Source organism: Heterodontus francisci, chromosome 7 (assembly GCF_036365525.1).
Source record: "Heterodontus francisci isolate sHetFra1 chromosome 7, sHetFra1.hap1, whole genome shotgun sequence".
Taxonomy (NCBI): domain Eukaryota; kingdom Metazoa; phylum Chordata; class Chondrichthyes; order Heterodontiformes; family Heterodontidae; genus Heterodontus; species Heterodontus francisci.
In genome coordinates, this window is record NC_090377.1 from 71633879 (window position 1) to 71653929 (window position 20051).

The window sequence follows — 20051 nt, forward strand, 5'->3', positions numbered from 1 at the left end:
GTCCATAACCCGGCAGGTTACAGCACTTGAGGTGCCTATCCAGAGACCTTTTAAATGAGATGAGGTTTTCTGCCTCTACCACCCTTTCAAGCAGTGAGTTCCAGACCCCCACCACCTTCTGGGTGAAAACATTTTTCCTCATCTCCCCTCTAATCTTTCTACCAATCACTTTAAATCTATGCCCCCTTCACTGACCTCTCTGCTAATGTAAATAGGCCCCTCACAATTTTACACATTTCAATCAGATCTCCCCTCAGCCTTCTCTGTTCCAAGGAGAACAACCCCTGCCTATCCAATCATTCCTCATAGCTGCATTTTTCCAGTCGCGGCAACATCCTCGTAAATCTTCTCTGTACCCTCTCTAGTGCAATTACATCCTTTCTGTAATGAGCTGACCAGAACTACACACGGTACTCAAGTTGTGGCCTAAGCAATGATTTACACAGCTCCAGCATAACCTCCCTGCTCTTATATTCTATACCTCGGCTAATAAAGAAAGGATTCCTTATGCCTTCTTAACCACCTTAATGAGCTGCCCTGCTACCTTCAAGGATCTGTGCACATTCACTCCAAGGTCCCTCACTTCCTCTACACCTCTCAATATTCTCCTATTAATCGTGTATTCCTTTGCCTTCTTTGATCTTCCCAAATACATCACTTCACACATTTTTTTTATTCATTCATGGGATGTGGGTGTCACTGGCTTCGGACAGCTTTTATTGCCCATCCCTAATTGCCCTTGAGAAAGTGATGGTGAATTGCTATGGTCCATGTGGGGTAGGTACACCCACAATGCTGTTAAGAAGGAAGTTCCAGGATTTTGACCGAGCGGAGGTGAAGGAACGGCAACAAAGTTCCAAGTCAGGATGGTGTGTGGCTTGGAGGGGAAATTGCAGGTGGTGGTGTTCCCATGCAACTGCTGCCCTTGTCCTTCTAGGTGGTAGAGGTCGTGCGTTTGGAAGGTGCTGTCTAAGGAGTCCTGGTGTGTTGCTGCAGTACATCTTGTAGATGGAACACACTGCTGCCACTGTGCGTTGATGGTGGAGGGAGTGAATGGTGGATGGAGTGTCAATCAAGCAGGCTGCTTTGTCCTAGATGGTATCGAGCTTCTTGGAGTATTGTTGGAGCTGCACCCATCCAGGCAAGTCGAGAGTATTCTGTCACACTCCTGACTTGTGCCTTCTAGGTGATAGACAGGCTTTGGGGAGTCAGGAAGTGAGTTACTCGCCACAGGATTCCCAGCCTCTACCTGCTCTTTAACCACAGTATTTATATGGATACTCCAGTTCAGTTTCTAGTCAATGGTAACCCCCAGGATGTTGATAGTAGGGAATTCAGCAATCGTAATGCCATTGAATATCAAGGGGAGATGGTTGGATTCTCTCTTGTTTGAGATGGTCATTGCCTAGCACTTGTGTGGCGCGAACGTTACTTGCCACTTATCAGCCCAAGCCTGGAAATTGTCCACATCTTGTTGCATTTCTACATGGATTGCTTCAGCGTCTGAGGAGTCGCGAATGGTGCTGAACATTGTGCAATCATCAGCGAACATCCCCACTTCTGACCTTATGATTAAAGGAAGGTCATTGATGAAGCAGCTGAAGATGGTTGGGCCTAGAATGCTACCCTGAGGAACTTCTGCAGTGATGTCCTGGAGCTGAGGTAACTGACCTCCAACAACCACAACCATCTTCCTTTGCGCTAGGTTTGACTCCAGCCAGCGGAGTGTTTTCCTCCTGATTCCCATTGACTTCAGTTTTGCTAGGGCTCCATGATGCCATACTCGGTCAAATGCTACCTTGATGTCAAGGGCAGTCACTCTCACCTCACCTCAAGTTTAGCTCTTTTGTCCATGTTTGAACCAAGGGTGTAATGAGGTCAAGGGCTGAGCGGCCCTGGTGGAACCCAAACTGAGCATCACTGAGCAGGTTATTGCTAAGCAAGTGCAACTTGATAGCACTGTTGATGACACCTTCCAGCACTTTACTGATGATCAAGAGTAGACTGATGGGGCGGTAATTGGCCGGGTTGGATTTGTCCTGCTTTATGTGGACAGGACATTCCTGTGCATTTTTCCACATTGCTGGGTAGATGTCACTGTTGTAGATGTACTGGAACAGCTTGGCTAGAGGCACGGCAAGTTCTGGAGCGTAGGTCCTCAGTACTATGTTGTCAGGGCCCATAGCCTTTGCAGTAAACAGTGCCTTCAGTTCTCCGGGTTGAATTCCATTTGCTACATTTCTGCCCACCTGACCAGTCCATTGATATCTTCCTGCAGCCTACAGCTATCCTCCTTGCTATCTACCACATGGCCAATCTTTGTGTCAGTTGCAAACCTGTTGATCATGCCCCCTACATTTACGTCCAAATCATTAATACATACCACAAAAAGCAGGGGACCCAGTTCTGAGCCCTGCGTAACGCCGCTGGAAGCAGCCCTTCAGTCGCAAAACACCTGTCAAGAATTACCCTTTGTTTCCTACCACTGAGCCAATTTTCTATCCACCTTGCTAAATTTCCCCAGATCCCATGGGCTTTTTTTTCAACCAGTTTGCCATGTGGGATCTTGTCAAAAACTTTGCTAAAATCCACATCAACTGCACTACCCTCATCAACCTTACTTGCTACTTCTTCAAAAAATTCGATCAAATTGGTCAGATAAGATCTTCTCTTAACAAATCCACGCTGACTATCCTTGATTAACCTGTGCCTTTCTAGGTGACAGTTTATCTTGTCTCTCAGAATAGATTCCAATAATTTTACCACTACTGAGGTTAGACTGACTGGCCTGTAATTATTCGGTCGATCCTTCGCTCTCCTTTTAAACAGAGGTACAACTTTAGCAGTCCTCCAATCCTCCGGCACCACACCCTGTATCCAGTGAGAACTGGAAAATGATGGTCAGACTATTTCTTCTCTTGCTTCTTTTAACAGCCTGGGGTACATTTCATCCAGCCCTGGTGATTTATCAACTTTCAAGGATGTTAATCCCATTAATACTTCCTCTCTCCCTATGTTTATCATACTCCTCTTCCTTAACTACAATATCTGCATTGTCCCCTCTTTTGTGTAGACAAGATGCAAAGTATTCATTAAGAACAACAGCAACATGTTCCGTCCCTACACATAGGTTACCTTTTTGGTCTTTTATGGGTCCTACTCTTTCCTTAGTTATCCTCTTACTCTTAATGTATTGATAAAACATCTTTGGGGCACACCTCAATTTTGCTTGCTAATATTCTTTCATGCCCTCTCTTAGCTTTCCTAATTTCCTTTCTGATATCACCCGTCCGCTTTTTATACTCCCCTCGGCTTTCTGTAGTATTAATACGAGTTCTCAGTATCAGACATAAGCTTTCCTTTTCTGCCTTATCTTACCCTGTAAGCTCCTCGACATCCATGGGGCTCTAGATTTGGCCATCCCACCCTCTTTCTTTGTGGGAACATGTTTACTCTGAACTCCTTGAATCTTCCTTTGAATGCCTCCCACTGCTCTGACACTTCAAGTAGCTGTTTCCAGAGCACTTTTGCTAAATCACTCCTCAGTTTAATAAAATTGGCCCAGGCCCAATTGAGAACTCCAACTCCTGTTCTATTCTTGTCCTTTTCGATAATTATGTTAAAACTGACTGAATTATGATCACTACCACCAAAATGCTCTCCCACTGCCACGCCTTCCAAATGCCCATCTTCATTTCCTCTCTTGTTGGACTGGCTACATACTGGCCAAAAAGGTTCTCTTGAATGCACTTCAAGAATTCTGCTCCCTTAGTTCCTTTCACACTAAAACTATGCCAGTTAATATTGGGTAGTTAAAGTACCCCACTATTATTGCCATGTTGTTTTTGCACTTCTCAGAGATTTGCCTACATATCTGCTCTTCTATCTCCCTCTGTTTTTGAGTCTATCGTACACTCCCAGCAGTGTGATTTCTCCTTTTCTGTTCCTTAGCTCGATCCATATGGCCTCATTTGATGAGCCTTCAAACACATCATCCCTCCTCACAGATGTAATTGTTTCTTTGACCAAAATTGCCCTCCCCCTCCTTTTTATCCCGTTCCCTATCGCGTCTGAAAACCCAGTGACCAGGAAAGTTGAGCTGCCATTCCTGTCCCTCGTTAAGCCATGTTTCTGTAATAGCTACGATATCATACTGCCACGTGTTATCTGTGCCCTCCGCTCATCTGCTTTATTTGCTATTATCTTTGCATTGAAGTAGATACCCTTGAGCACTGCCAAATTCTTTTTATTTTCTAACCTTTGTTTCCTCTGCCTTCCAGACTCATCCATTAATTTTCTGCCTTCCATTTTCATTTCTGATTTCTCCCAACTGAGTCTACCCTCAGGTCCCCATGCCCCGGCCACACTAATTTAAACCCACCCCAACAGCACTAGCAAAACGTCCTGCAAGGAACACAGTCCCAGCTCTGTTCAGGTGCAACCCGTCCAGCCTGTACAGGTCACATCTCCCCCAGAGTTGGTCCCAATGTCCCAAGAATCTAAAGCCCTCCCTCCTGTACCAACCTTCCAGCCACACATTCATCTGTCTTATCCTGTTATTCTTGTACTCACTTGCGCGTGGCACTGGGAGTAATCCAGAGATGCCTACTTTTGAGGTTCTGCTTACTAGCTTCTTACCTAGCTCAGTAAACTCTTTCTGCAGAACCACACCTCTCTTCACCTTCCCCACTCAGGATGCTCTGCAGCTGTTCAGTGACATCCTTGACTCTGGCACCAGGGAGGCAACACACCATCCTGGATTCACGTCTTCAGCGACAGAAAGCCTGTCTGTTCCCCTGACTATTGAATCTCCTATCACTATTGCTCTTCCAGTCTTCCTTGTGCCCCACTGTGCAGCTGAGCCACCTCTGGTGTCATAGCCTTGGCTCTGGCTGCACTCCCCAGATGAACCATCACCTGAATACCTGTTGGAGAGTGGTCTCCTGCACTACTTGCCTGTTCCTTCTCAACTATCCGGCGGTCACCCATTCCCTCTCTCTCTGCATACTCTTAAGCTGCAGGTGACCACATCTATAAACGTGTGATCCACGAAGCTGACATCCTCGCGGATACACCGCAGTGTCGCCAGCTGCTGCTCAAGATTTGAAACCCGGAGCTCAAGCTGCTGCAACAGATGCCACTTCCTGCACATATGGTTATCCAGGATACGAGAAGCACCCTGGAATTGCCACATAACACAGATGTGCACTCTAGAGGTTAGAGCAGCCCTGCCATTCCTTTATTTATTAGTCAATAACCTTGCTATTGTTGATAAACCTTTACCAATACTAATAAACCTTCTTTGGCCTCCTTGTCTCGAGAGACAATGGGTAAGTACCTGGAGGTGGTCAGTGGTTTGTGAAGCAGCGCCTGGAGTGGCTCTAAAGGCCAATTCTAGACTGACAGACTCTTCCACAGGTGCTGCAGATAAAATTGGTTGTCGGGGCTGGAGATACGGTCCTGCCACCTGATGCCAAGGATTCTCCAGAGGCAGCCAAGATGGAACCAATTGAGACGTCGCTCTTGGCTGACATTACGTTGTCCAGGCCTCGTTGCCGTAGAGCAAGGTACTGAGGACACAGGCACTCGGACCTTTGTGTTCTGGACATAGCAGCGGACGCCTTTCCCAAGCGCTTTTGATTTCTGCATCGAGAGACAGGTTACTGGTGATAGTTGAGCCTACGTAGGTGAACTCTTGAACCACTTCCAGAGCATGGTCGCCGATATTGAAGGATGGAACATGTCTGACGTCCTGTCCCATGATGTTCGTTTTCTTGAGGCTGATGGTTAGGTCAAATTCGTTGCAGGCAGCCGCAAACCTGTCGATGAGACTCTGCAGGCACTCTTCAGTGTGAGATGTTAATGCAGCATAGTCAGCAAAGAGGAGTTCCCTGATGAGGACCTTCCGTACTTTGGTCTTCGTTCTTAGACGGGCAAGGTTGAACAACCTGCCATCTGATCTTGTGTGCAGGAAAATTCCTTCTTCTGAAGACTTGAACGCATGTGAGAGCAGCGGGGAAAAGAAGATCCCAAACAGTGTAGTTGCGAGAACACAGCCCTGTTTCACGCCACTCAGGATAGGAAAGGGGACTGATGAGGCGCCGCTATGCTGAATTGTGCCTTTCATATTGTCATGGAATGACGTGATGATACTTAGTAGCTTTGGTGGACATCCGATCTTTGCTAGTAGTTTGAAGAGACCACGTCTGCTGACGAGGTCAAAGGCTTTGGTGAGATCTATGAAAGCAATGTAGAAGGGCATCTGCTGTTTGCAGTATTTCTCCTGTAGCTGGCAAAGGGAGAACAGCATGTCAATGGTGGATCTCTCTGCTCGAAAGCCACACTGTGCCTCAGGGTAGACACACTCAGCCAGCTTCTGGAGTCTGTTTAGAGCGACTCGAGCAAAGACTTTCCCCACTATGCTGAGCAGGGAGATTCCATGGTAGTTGTTGCAGTCACCACGGTCACCCTTGTTCTTATAGAGGGTGATGATATTGGCATCGCGCATGCCCTGTGGTACTGCTCCCTCATCCCAGCACAGGCAAAGCAGTTCATGGAGTGCTGAAAGTATAGCAGGCTTGGCACGCTTGATTATTTCAGGGGTAATGCCGTCTTTCCCAGGGCTTTTCCGCTGGCTCGAGAATCAATGGCATCACTGAGTTCCGATTTTGTTGGCTGCTCGTCCAGCTCATCCATGACTGACAGAGACTGGGCTGCATTGAGGGCGGTATCAGTGACAACATTTTTCCTGGAGTACAGTTCTAGGTAGTGCTCCACCCAGTGGTCCATTTGCTTGCATTGGTCAGTGATTGTGTCCCCTGATTTAGACTTGAGGGGGGCGATCTTCCTGATGGTTGGCCCAAAAGCTCTCTTCATGCCGTCATACATTTCTCTGATGTTTCCGGTGTTGGAGGCCAGCTGAATACGATTGCACAGGTGTTGCCAGTAGTCATTTGCACAGCACCTGGCTGTTCTTTGTGCAGCGCTTCTGGCTGCTTTAAGTGCTACGGATGTTAACTCGCTGGGGGCTTTCTTGTAGTTCAAAACAATGCAATGCGCTTAGCAGCTATGACAGGTTCCAGCTCTTCAAAGTGAGATTGAAACCAGTCTGCATTCTGCTTCTCACGTTTGCCATAGTTGGTCATTGCTGAGTCATCGACGGCGTCTCTGCTGTGGGCCCACTTGGTCCCTGCATCCCCTGTAGGAGTGTTTTGAAGGGCTTTTTCAAGTGAATTTAGAAACTTATTTAACAGCTGTGGATAAGAAATTCTGCTCGTGTTGATGCGCGGGCGGCCCTTCTGCTTGGAGCGATGTAGCTTCTCTGGTTTGAGTCTAACCTTGCTGCACACCAGTGTGGAAGCTACGTGTGATTTGAAGGCTGTTTAAAGAGGCTCGCCTTGTGACGATAAGGTCCAGCTGGTGCCAACGACGTGTTCTTGGGTGCCTCCATGAAACCTGGTGACAGGATTTAGTATGAAAGAACGAGTTGGTGATGCAGAGGTTGTGATAGGTACACAACTCCAGTAGTCTCTGACCATTCTCATTCATCCTTCCAATGCCATAGCGCCCAAGGCAGGAGGGCCACGAGTCATGGTCGGTCCCAACTCTGGCGTTAAAGTCCCCCAGCAGGAACAAATGTTCGGTATTGGGAATGCTACTGATGATATTATGGAGTTCCTCGTAGAACTGGTCTTTAACTTCAGGTGGAGAGCAGAGTGTTGGAGCATAGATGCTGAATAGGTGTACTGGACCAGAGGCAGTGAGCAGTCGGACGGACAGTATGCATTCCGAGCAATTTGAAGGTGGCTCTATCATGCTGAGCAAAGAGTTTCTGATGGCGAAGCCCACTCCTTACTACTATTAATAAACCTTACTAATGTTAATAAACCTTAATACTGATAAACCTTATTGGTAGTAATAAACGTTACCATAAAAAAGCTAAGACACAACAGTTTATTTCTTAGTTTAGGTGATGAGGAAATACTCACCAGCCAATCACCTACCTGCTTCCCTGTGATGTCACACCTCGATTTTTCTTTACGAATACCGGCAGACTGGCGGCAGCAGCTAGCCCCACTCTGCTCTTGCTGTTCCCCGCTCTCTGAGTGAACTCTTGCTCCAATTGCTTCTGGATTTCAATTCTAAGTGGCCTAGATCTTCTTCTGGATTCCCCCACCAGAGGAATAGTTTCCCATTATCATTTTAAACACCTCGATGAAATCAGCCCTCAAGATTCTGAACTCCAAGGAATAAAAAAATCAAGCTTATGCAAGCTGTCTTCATAATTATTGTCAGACAAACAAGCTATTAGATGACCGGTAAACCTCAGTTCACATTTTTAATTTCTTTAGTATTAAAAAGTTAAAAACGTAATGGCCTGGAGAATGACCATTCTCTGCTATTCATGTTTTGGGGCGGCACAGTGGCGCAGTGGTTAGCACCGCAGCCTCACGGCTCCAGGGACCTGGGTTCGATTCTGGGTACTGCGTGTGTGGAGTTTGCAAGTTCTCCCTGTGTCTGCGTGGGTTTCCTCCGAGTGCTCCGGTTTCCTCCCACATGCCAAAGACCTGCAGGTTGATAGGTTAATTGGCCATTATAAATTGCCCCTAGTATAGGTAGGTGGTAGGGAAATATATAGGGACAGGTGGGGATGTGATAAGAATATGGGATTAGTGTAGGATTATTATAAATGGGTGGTTGATGGTCGGCACAGACTCGGTGGGCTGAAGGGCCTGTTTCAGTGCTGTATCTCTAAACTAAACTAAATGGTTCTACTTATACACAAAAGAAGTACGGTCACATAATTTAGGACAGTCTTGTGGTATCCAGTTTCCTGCTGGGCTGTGTATCTACACAAGGGGATAAAAAGGGTTCCACGAGGTTCAACTCCCACAAGCTTGTTAGAAACTGTTACTCAGAAGGTATTGAAAAGAATTGTGAAGATTTTAAAACTTTTTTTTGAAACAGTTTTAATGATTATTGTATTCTCATTATCCTGTTGTGTCTCACTGCTACTGTGTATCACTTAATCTGTGAATAAATATGACCAAATAGTTTTGTGTATAAATCCCTCCATGGCCTTGTCCCTCCCCATCTCTGTAATCTTCCCAGCCCCACAACACTCCGAGATATCAGCGCTCATCTAATTATGGCATCTTGAGCATCCCCGATTTTAATCACTCCATGTTTGGTGGCCGTGCTTTCAGTTGCCTAGGCCCTAAGCTCTGGAATTCCTTCCTTACACCTCTCTACCTCACTTTCCTTCTTTAAAATACTCCTTAAATCCCTCCTCTTTGACCAAACTTTTGGTCATCTGACCTAATATTTCCTTATGTGGCTTGGTGTCATATTTTGTTTTATAATGCTCCTGTGAAGCACCTTAGGATGTTTTATTACATTGAAGATGCTATATAAATATAAGTTGTTATACATACTGGACTAATGGTGTAGTATTTTCCACTTTTTGAAAGAGATAGGAATGATCCTTCAGTGAGCAATATAGGCTATTAGGGGTTAATCACTAAATCTAGGCACACTAACCCAAACATGATACATGTACTACATAGTACTTACAGCACAGAAACAGGCCATTCAGCCAAAGAGGTTTGTGCCTGTGTTTATGCTCCACATAAGCCTCCTCCTTTTCTTTATCTAAGCACACAAACATATCCTTTGATTCCTTTCTCCCTCATATGTCTATTTAGCTTTCCCTTAAATACATCTGGGCTAGTCGCCTCAACTACTCTTTGTGATAGTGAGTTCCACATTCTAACCACTCTCTGGATAAAAAGGTTTCTGCTGAATCCCCTGTTGGATTTATTAGTGACTATCTTATATTTATGATCCCTAGTTCTGATCTCCCCCACAAGTGGAAAATCTTCTCTACGTCTACCCTATCAAATCCTTAACTGTTCTTCCGATTCCTGAATCCAAATCATTTATGTAAATGGGAAGCATCATTAGTCTCAGCACTTATCCCTGTGAAACACTACTTCCCAACTTTTGTAGTCCAAGTAACTACCTTGCTAACCCTTACTCGCTTTTCTGTTTTGTAGGCAGCTTGCAATCTATTCTGCTACTTGTCCCCAGATTCCACATGTTTCTGACCTTAGTCATGAGTCTACTATGAGGTAGTTTATTGAAGGATTTTTGAAAATCCAAATATATTGGACAGAATTGTGGCGAGAGGGGGGAATGCTGAGAAAACAGCAGGGAGCCATGTCAGGTGGTCTCCCTGATGCAGCCAATGTACAAGGCCCCAATTAGTGTCATATATGGCACGGAAGGAGGCCATTCAGTCCATGGAGTCCACGCCAGGTCTCTATGGAGCTATCCAGTCGGTCCCATTCCCCGCTCAATCCCCATAGGCCTGTAAATTTATATCCTGCAAATGGCCATCCAATTTCCTTTTGAAGTCATTGATTGTCTCCAATTCCAACACCCTTCTGGGTAGCCAGTTCCAAGTCATTACCACCCACTGCCTACAGAAGTTCTTCCTCATATTCCCCCTGTATCTCTTGCCCAGAACTTTCAATCCGTGTCCCCTTGTCCTCGTAGCATTAGTTAATGGGAACAGTTATTCTTTGTCTAAATTATCTAAGCCTGTCACAATCTTGGACACCTCTACTAAATCTCCCCTCAACGCTTTTCTGGCCTTGCCAGCATTTTGCTGGCAGCGGACCAGCCCCCTGCCGCAGGAGGAGGCCGCCAGCTCCATGGAAGCGCCATCCCTGCAGCAGCCGGAGGCTCCATCTCCCAAAGAGGGAGCTGGGGGCTGCTGGTATCAAAGGCAGCCCCCACAGCCCCAATGATCCAAGTGGAGGGGCTTCCCCTGCACACGGAGGGGCCTACCGCCTTCGCCACACTGAAATAATTCTTTATTTTTACACACCTCCATTTTGAGGTGCACTCACGGTCTTCCACCTGCCTTAGCAGTGTCTACTTCCCCTGGAGGGCCTGCTGAGGCTCTGGAGCTGCCAGCACTGTGATTGGGCCGGCAGAACACTGGGAACCCACCCACCATCCTTAATAGGGCGGTGATAATGGAGGCGGCCAATTAGGAGGCTGAGCTGGTCTCACTCGCGGCATGTGCAGGCTTGGGCTCCCCATTTGGTCCCGATATCGGGGTACCAAAGCCTGCAGGAGAATCTTGCCCATTATGCCCGCTGTATTACCTTTATCTACCCTGTTATTTCTTCCAAGAATTCAATAAGGTTGGTCAAGTCTGACCTTCCCTTTGAAATCTGTGCTGACTTCTCAGAATTATATTTTCAGTTTCTGAATATTTTTCTATCACATCTTTGAGTAAGGATTCTATTATTTTTCCTATTACTGACATTCAGTTAATTCAGTTCCCTGGACTTATTCTATCTCTCCTTTTTAAGATCTATAGCTCCCTGGACTTATTCTATCTCCCTTTTTAAGTATAGGAATCACATTCGCTGTCTGGCACTACTCCCTTTTCGAATGAATTTTTATATATATGTAATCGTGCCTCTGATAGCTCCTCCCTAACTTCTTTTAATATGCACAGATACAATTCATTCGGATCAGGGGTCTTATCCTCTCTAAATTTAATTATTTATCAATTTTCTCTCAAATGTCTATACCTTTTTTGATCGCTTCTAATGTTATGTCCACCAAGTTAGTCTCTACCAAGGCAAAGTAATTATTTAATATTTCTGCCATGTCACTGTCATTACCTGTGAGCTGATCATGCGTATCCCTTAGTGGTCCAATCCCTATCCTGATTTTATTTTATTATTTATATGTAGAATACTTTATTATTTCTTTAATATTCCTTGATTAATTTAAGTTTTTAGCTTCTATGTGCCTTCCTATTTTTTTTTTTACTTCTTTCCTTATCTTTTTGTATTCCCTTATGTCAATCCTTCCTTTGTTGTCTATGTACTCAGTGTATGCCTTTTTATTTAGTTTCAATTTTGCCTTTATTTCTTTATTCATTCATGGTATGTCATTACTGGTTAGTTTGTTTCTGCTTTTTAGAGGGATCTATTTCTCCTGAAATATTGATCACAGTTTTAAATATTTCCCACTGCTGTTCTATTTCTTTGTTCGTCAATAACCTTGTTTTTTATTTTTCCGACTTCCATTCTTACCCAATTAAAATCACCTTTTTTTCCAATTTATTACTTTGGGCAGCTTTGGCTCACTTATGCCCTTCTCAATCTTTGTCTTAAGTCTTATAATGTTGTCATCGCTGCGGATGTTGGTTTTAGTTCATAGGAGAGTTGGTCTTCTTATGGAATTGTTTTTAGGCATGAACACAAATGAAGATGTTGGACAAAAGCCTAAACCATCACCCCTCCCTATAGCAGCATAAGTGACATTGAAAGCTTAGTATGGTGGGAAATTGCTAATAAGAACTCATATCCCAAACAGCAAATCAGAATTCCAAAACAGCATGCTATCTGTAAAAAAGCTGACCTGATTTTAAAAGGATCCAATTTTTCCTTAAATTGTATATTTTGCTTGCTATGAAATCTTCATCTATGAATTTCATTGCATTATTGAATCTCAACTGTCACCTCAGTGCGTTCTTCCTGAATTCAATTGTTAGTACTCCTGGTTCTGTCCTACTCTGAATCCTTTTATTCAATGCAAGTTCTTCTACATTATAAAGTTTGTTCTATTCTTTCAAACATTGTTTCCTGAACTCAATCTTTTGAAATGTTAGTCTTTTGTAATATTCCATTTAACCTGTGCTCTTCATTTGTGTGGATCCTATCATAGTAATTCTATATTATATATTATCTATTATGGCATCATTGGCAAGCATAGATAGATTTAAGAAGTATAAAACCACTGAGCTTTTGACAGAACCATGAGAAATGGAAACACCGGGAAATTTTGTTTTGGATATGTTAGCTACTAATACAGTTGCAGACAACTTTTAAGCATGCAGCAATGCAGTGAGTAAGAAAAATTTCAGTGAGGAACGTTTTCATGAAATAAAACTTATGTCATACAGCTGACATCAATTCCTAATTTGAAATAAACTGGAAAATAATTTTGTCCTGACTACAAGGCTTACTAAGGAAGAGAGGACAAATTCAGAGTTCCGTCATGTGGGAGAATTGCTTATGGGACTATAGCTAAACACTTCGAGGTTCCTTGATGACGTACACACAAGGAGGATTGTGAGACTGAATAGGACAACCAGACTTGGTATAAACTGATTACAACAAACATTCAACATACAAGCATAGCTTTATAATTAATGAGAATCAAAATATAAGAGAGAATGGAAGACATTTGTTTTTCTAATACAGCAATGCTTCATCAGTATTTAATATTTCAAATTATTCTAAGATTCGCAGAGAAAAATTAGTTATTTGTTTAGCCTTTGGGACAGCAATGGTCTCAGTTACTTCCATAGTAAACAACTTTATTAATAGCCAAACTCATTAACACAGCTTTACTTACATAAGTTAACCCGTGGAAGAGCCAGTGAATGCCAGATGATTCGTAAATTGGTTACAAGCAGTCTACCTAGAAAAGAAATAGCAACTATAAAAGCAAACTTGGTTCAACAAACTTCAACCTCATCTACATTTCCCCTTTGGAAACATCATGTCCCTTGGAAACATCATCCGAAAACATGACGTCAACTTCCATGTGTACACTGACGAGACCCAGCTCTACAATTCTGGGTGCCACACTTGAAGAACGACGTGAGGGCACTGGAGAGAGTACAGAAAAGATTCACGAGAATGGTTCTAGGGATGAGAAATTTCAGTTATGAAAATAGATCGGAGAAGTTAGGACTGTTTTCCTTGAAGAGAAGGCTGAGAAGTGATTTGATAGAGGTATTCAACATCACGAGGGGTCTGGACAGAGTAGATAGAGAGAAACTGTTCCCACTTGTGAAAGGATCGCGAATGAGAGGGCACAGATTAAAAGTATTTGGTAAGAGAAGCAAAAGTGACACGAGGAAAAACTTTTTCACGCAGCGAGTGGTTAAGGTCTGGAATACACTGCCTCAGTACGTGGTGGAGGCAGGTTCAACTGAAGCATGCAAAAGGGAATTAGACAGTTATATGAAAAGGAAGAACATGCAGGGTTATGGGGAGAAGGAAGGGGAACGGAACTGAGGGAGTTGCTCTTTCAGAGAGTCGGTGTGGACATGATGGGCCGAATGGCCTCCTTATGCGCTGTAATGATTTTGTGATTCTACCTCACCTCTACCCTTCCAATGCCTCTAAATTGTCAGACTGCTTAACCAACATCCAGTACTGGATAAACAGAAATGTCTTCCAATTAAATACTGGGAAGGGTGAAACCATCTCCTTTGATCCCAACAACAAACTCCACTCCCTTGCCACAAATTCCATCCCATTCCATGGCCAGAACTTTACAGCTCCCCCCCAACGAGCAGGCTGGTGGCAGGGAAACATTGAGTGGGAGGTGGTGGGGGGGTGGTGGGCCGGGGGGGGGGGGGGGGGGGGCTGTTCCCGACCCCCTTCCTGCCCCGGATACAATTTTACGCGGAGCAGCAGTGAGAAATGGCCCACCTGCCCCAGGCCAATCAAGGCCCTTAAGTGGCCAATTAACTGCCACTTAAGGGCGTCCTCCTGCCACCATGCCTTTGTTACCTCCAGACTTGATGATTTGAATGCACTCCTGGACAGTCTCCCACATCCTATCCTCTGTAAACTTGAGGTCATGCAAAATTCTGCTGTCCCGTGTCCTAAACTGCACCAAATGCCATTCACCCATCAGCCCTGTGCTCACTGACCAATGCCTCAATTTTAAAATTCTCATCCTTGTTTTCAAATCCCTGCATGGCCTGGCCCATCCCTACTTCTGCAATCTCCTCCAGCTCTACAACCCCCAGATATCTGCGCTCATCCAATTCTGGCCTCTTGAGCATCTCCAATTTTAATTGCTCCACCACTGGTGGCCGTGCCTTCATCTGCCTGGGCCCTAAGCTCTGAAATTCCCTTCCCAAACCTCTCCATCTCTCCACCTCACTTTCCTCCTTTAAAACATTCCTTTAAATCAACCTCTTGGACTAAACATTTGGTCGTCTGTCCTAATATCTCCTTATGTGACTCTGTGTCATATTTTGTACGATAACGCCTGTGTGAAGTACCTTGGGACATTTTATTACATTAAAGGGACTATATAATTTTTTAAAATTCATTCGGGGGACGTGGGCATCACTGGCTAGGCCAGCATTTATTGCCCATCCCTAACTGTTCTTGAGAAGGTGGTGGTGAGCTGCCGTCTTGAACTGCTGCAGACTTGAGGTGTAGGTACTTCAACAGTGCTGTTAGGAAGGGAGTTACAGGATCATGACCCAGCGAGACTGAAAGAATGGCAATATAGTTCCAAGTCAGGATGGTGCGTGGCTTGGAAGGGAACTTGCAGGTGGTGGTATTCCCATGCATCTGCTGCCCTTGTCCTTCTAGGTGGTAGTGGTCACGGGTTTGGAAGGTGCTGTCGAAGGAGCCTCGGTGAGATGCTGCAGTGCACCTTGTAGATGGTACACACTGCTGCCACTGTGCATCTCTGGTGGAGGCAGTGAAGGTTGAAGGTGCTGGATGGGATGCCAATCAAGTGGGCTGCTTTATCCTGGATGGTGTCGAGCTTCTGGAGTGTTGTTGGAGCTGTACCCATCCAGGCAAGTGGAGAGGTTTCCATCACACTCCTGACTTGTGCCTTGCAGAAGGTGGACAGGCATTGGGGAGACAGGAGGTGAGTTACTTGCCGCAGAATTCCCAGCCTCTACCCTGCTCTTGTAGCCACAGTATTTATGTGGCTGGTCCAGTTCAGTTTATGGTCAATGGTGACTCCCAGGATGTTGATAGTGGGGGATACAGCAATGGTAATGCCATTGGACATCAAGGGGAGATGGTTAGATTCTCTCTTGTTTGAGATGGTCATTGCCTGGCACTTGTGTGGCGCAAATGTTACTTGCCACTTATTAGCCCAAGCCTGGATGTTGTCCAGGTCTTGCTGCATCTGGACATGGGCTGCTTCAGTATCTGAGGAGTCGCGAATGGTGCTAAACATTGTGCAATCATCAGCAATCATTTCTGACCTTATAATGGGAGGAAGTTCATTGATGTAGCAACTATTATGGTTGGGATGAGGACACTACCCTGAGGAACTCCTGCAGTGATGTCCTAGGACTGAGATGATTGACCTCCAACAACCACAACCATCTTCCCTTGTGTTAGGTATGACTCCAACCAGTGGAGGGTTTTCCCCCTGATACCCATTGACTCCAGTTTTGCTAGAGCTCCTGATGCCATACTCGGTCACATGCTGCCTTGATGTGAAGGGCAGTCACTCTCACCTCACCTCTGGAGTTCAGCTCTTTTGTCCATGTTTTGACCGCTGTTGCTATTAATGTGATTGAGGGATGAATGTTGGCCAGGACACCAGGGTTGAGGAATAAATGTTGGCCAGGGCATCAGGGTTGAGGGATGAATGTTGGCCAGCATGCCAGCAGAAAATTGCCATCTTCTTGAAAAAACTGCCTTGGAATTTTTTATGTCCACCTGAGCAGGCTTATGGGGCTTTGGCTTACCATTTCATCTAAAAGATGGCACCTTTGACAACATAGCAATACCTATAGTTTAGGAGTCAGAATAGTCCTATTCCTTATATGCATAAACTTATAGTTTGTAAGGTTCAGAGCTGGTCACCAGCTGGTCATTATGCTGACTTGAAGGGCCTCAGTGTCAGCACAATCAGTCCAAAAACTGGCTCACTGAATCTAGGAAGTGATGGTCAACGATGGGGCCTGTGATCGCAAAAGCTCTCGAAGGGGTGTGTTTGAGAGTATATCTCAAGTCTGATTTCAAGAGGCAATCTATGTTGTTTGGTGGCACAGTGGCGCAGTGGTTAGCACCGCAACCTCACAGCTCCAGGGACCCGGGTTCAATTCTGGGTACTGCCTGTGCAGAGTTTGCAAGTTCTCCCTGTGACCGCGTGGGTTTTTGCTGGGTGCTCCGGTTTCCTCCCACCGCCAAAGACTTGCAGGTGATAGGTAAATTAGCCAGTGTAAATTGCCCCTAGTGTAGGTGGAGGTAGGGAATATGGGGTTAGTATAAATGGGTGGTTCTTGGTCGGCACAGACTCGGTGGGCCTGTTTCAGTGCTGTATCTCTAAATTAAGAAAAATAAATTAAAAATAAATAAAACAATTGCACAGGCCAGGAGGCTACAAAAGGTCTGTCACTGTGACTGTGACCAATTAAATGAAATTTCCTTTCAGCTAGACTTTATATTTAATAATTTTAGCAAAAGCAGAAGTATCTCAATGTCAGGACAATGAAGATGTTTTGAAATAAATAGATCCCTTGAGAAGCAACATATTTCATGCTTGCTTTAACTTAACAAGGAAAATTCTAATTCAGGGGCTGGACAACTATCTTAGCAATGCGCCTTAGACTCCATTTAAGAGCACCACATTTTGTGATAATGTACAGAAGACTTCGGGTTGTAGCTTTGCATCCACCAAGAATTGAGACTGCCTAGAGTTGGCCATCATTTCAAACAGGACTCGTCCGCAAGGAGAACTAAGGCTAAAATATCTTTTTTGAAAAGTTAGCTATCTTAACCATACAAACAAACGTTTTTAACACTTCATATTTTATGACACAATTACAGGGCCATAACTCCAAACAGATAGGGAAATGGGTTTAGATAGCTTTGCTATTGGCCGACATGGGCTGAGGTCCAATGGGCAAAAGGCCTCCTCCTCCTATGCTATACATTATGATTTTAAATCAATGTGTATTATGAATCAAACTTTACAAAAAGGCACGAGGTTTGCAACAAACGACTTTAATTTCTATAACTTAATATTCAATTACTCTCTACCTTTATCTCCATTATTTCCTTTAGTATCTTCAATGGAATCCAAACAGTCAATTAGGACCTCTCCAGGTCTCACCTTCATTTGTCTAAAAACAAAACAAAAATATCACCAGCCTCAATCTCTAATTCAGTGAATACCGACATCATGACATCCTGGAAAATATTCCTTTCAACACTTATCGCGCCCAATAAAGGGATAAGAATTTTGTTTCTGGTGAAAGGCCATCGACCTGAAACATTATCTGTTTCTCTCCCGACAGATGTTGCCGACCTGCTGAGTGTTTCCCAACATTTACTCCTATTTTAAAAATGTTGGTTGTTTTTGTTAGATTTAATTTGATCTCCCCGATTGTCTTGTGGAAGCCACACAGCGTGACTTTGATATAGGGGACACAGCTGCGGCTGCAGTCAACGCACTCAAAAGTTCATTTCAGAAATACTAAGGAGCGGCTCAGAGTTGAAGATCGAGCGGTGGGAATGGCGCCGAGTGCAAACTAACAGTGACAGCCGCCCTCCATCTTACACTCTTCTACGGGACATCAGCAGAGAACGCTACGGATACTCACTGAGGCGAAATGTCAAACCTAACATCCCTATCCTCCCAAAGCACGTCCAGAACAGGAACCATCACTTCAGCAACAACAGCCCAACCCGGCCCAGCTTCAAGCCTCAGGCTTCATCCTGCCAGCGTCACCCCGGCAACAGCGTCACCCGTGGCAGCAGGAGCGGCTTATAGCGCCGCCCGTGACCAGAAGAGGGACTGCAGCACAGCGCCTGCCTTTCAGGCGATCACAGAAGGTGGCAGCACAGAGTAAGAACATTCCATGTATCAAGCTTGCGGGTGTTTTTCACAGCATAATCAGCCCTACTCTAATCCAATTTCCTGCTCACGCTACATATCCCTTAATATGCCTTAAATTTTCTCTCTTGCCTCTATTCTCTCATGTTACTAACCTTTCTAATCAACTCTTTTCTGCTATAATTTTACATGTCCTTCTATTGCTTATAGTGTGTTTGGCCCCTTCCCTTAGTTCTGTTCCTTTTTAAATTACAGCCAGACTTTTCAGAAGTATGAAAAAAAATGCTGGAAACATTAAGCAGGTCTGGCAGCCTCTGTGGTGAGAGAATCAGAGTTAATGTTTTAGGTCAATGATGTTTCATCAGAACTGGGTGGTGTTATTGTCTGGCATACCAATCTCTACCTAGCACAGGCGGAATGCTAACTCTCCCCTGGATTATGACCCCACCACTGAACGTCAAGCCACCAATCTAGGACTGTCACTGACCTCATCTTCTCTGGAGATCTTCCGTCCACGGCCTCCAACCTCATAGTCCCCTAACTCCGTACAGCCCGCTTCTATCTCCTTCCCAAGATCCACAAACAGGACTGCCCTGGTAGACCCATCATTTCAGCCTGTTGCATTGAACTGATATCCTCCTATCTCAACTCTTTTTTTCTCCCCTTGTCCAGCTTCTTCCCATCTACATCCATGACTCTTCTGATGCCCTTCATCATTTCAACAGATTCCAGTTTCCTGGCCCTAAACACCTCCTCTTCACCTTCTCTTCTTCTTCTTCTTCTTCTTTGGCCTCCTTATCTCGAGAGACAATGGATAAGCACCTGGAGGTGGTCAGTGGTTTGTGAAGCAGCGCCTGCAGTGGCTATAAAGGCCAATTCTAGAGTGACAGGCTCTTCCACAGGTGCTGCAGAGAAATTTGTTTATCGGGGCTGTTACACAGTTGGCTCTCCCCTTGCGCCTCTGTCTTTTTTCTGCCAACTACTAAGTCTCTTCGACTCGCCACACTTTAGCCCCGTCTTTATGACTGCCCGCCAGCACTGGCGAACGCTGGCAACTGACTCCCACGACTTGTGATCAATGTCACAGGATTTCATGTCGCGTTTGCAGATGTCTTTAAAGCTGAGACATGGACGGCCGGTGGGTCTGATACCAGTGGCGAGCTCGCTGTACAATGTGTCTTTGGGGATCCTGCCATCTTCCATGCGGCTCACGTGGCCAAGCCATCTCAAGCGCCGCTGACTCAGTAGGGTGTATAAGCTGGGGATGTTGGCCGCCTCGAGGACTTCTGTGTTGGAGATACAGTCCTGCTACCTGATGCCAAGTAATCTCTGGAGGCAGCGAAGATAGAATGAATTGAGACGTCGCTCTTGGCTGACATACGTTGTCCAGGCCTCGCTGC

At 45.0% G+C, this 20051-nt stretch overlaps 1 protein-coding gene across 3 annotated transcripts in view; it reads right to left on the reverse strand.

Annotated features, from left to right (window-relative positions):
- bbs5 (Bardet-Biedl syndrome 5) overlaps positions 1 to 18560 on the reverse strand; it is a 32904-nt gene extending 14344 nt beyond the window's left edge. Inside the window, exons 1-3 of one of the 3 annotated variants that reach the window (XM_068035401.1) lie at positions 18419 to 18560; positions 17856 to 17938; positions 13447 to 13512 (exon numbers count right to left, since the gene is read on the reverse strand). In XM_068035401.1, coding sequence (XP_067891502.1) covers positions 13447 to 13512; positions 17856 to 17938; positions 18419 to 18480 — 211 coding nt within the window. In that variant the 5' untranslated portion in view covers positions 18481 to 18560. The other 2 variants (XM_068035403.1, XM_068035404.1) reach the window with 2 other exon arrangements.
- Between the last annotated feature and the right edge of the window lie 1491 nt (positions 18561 to 20051).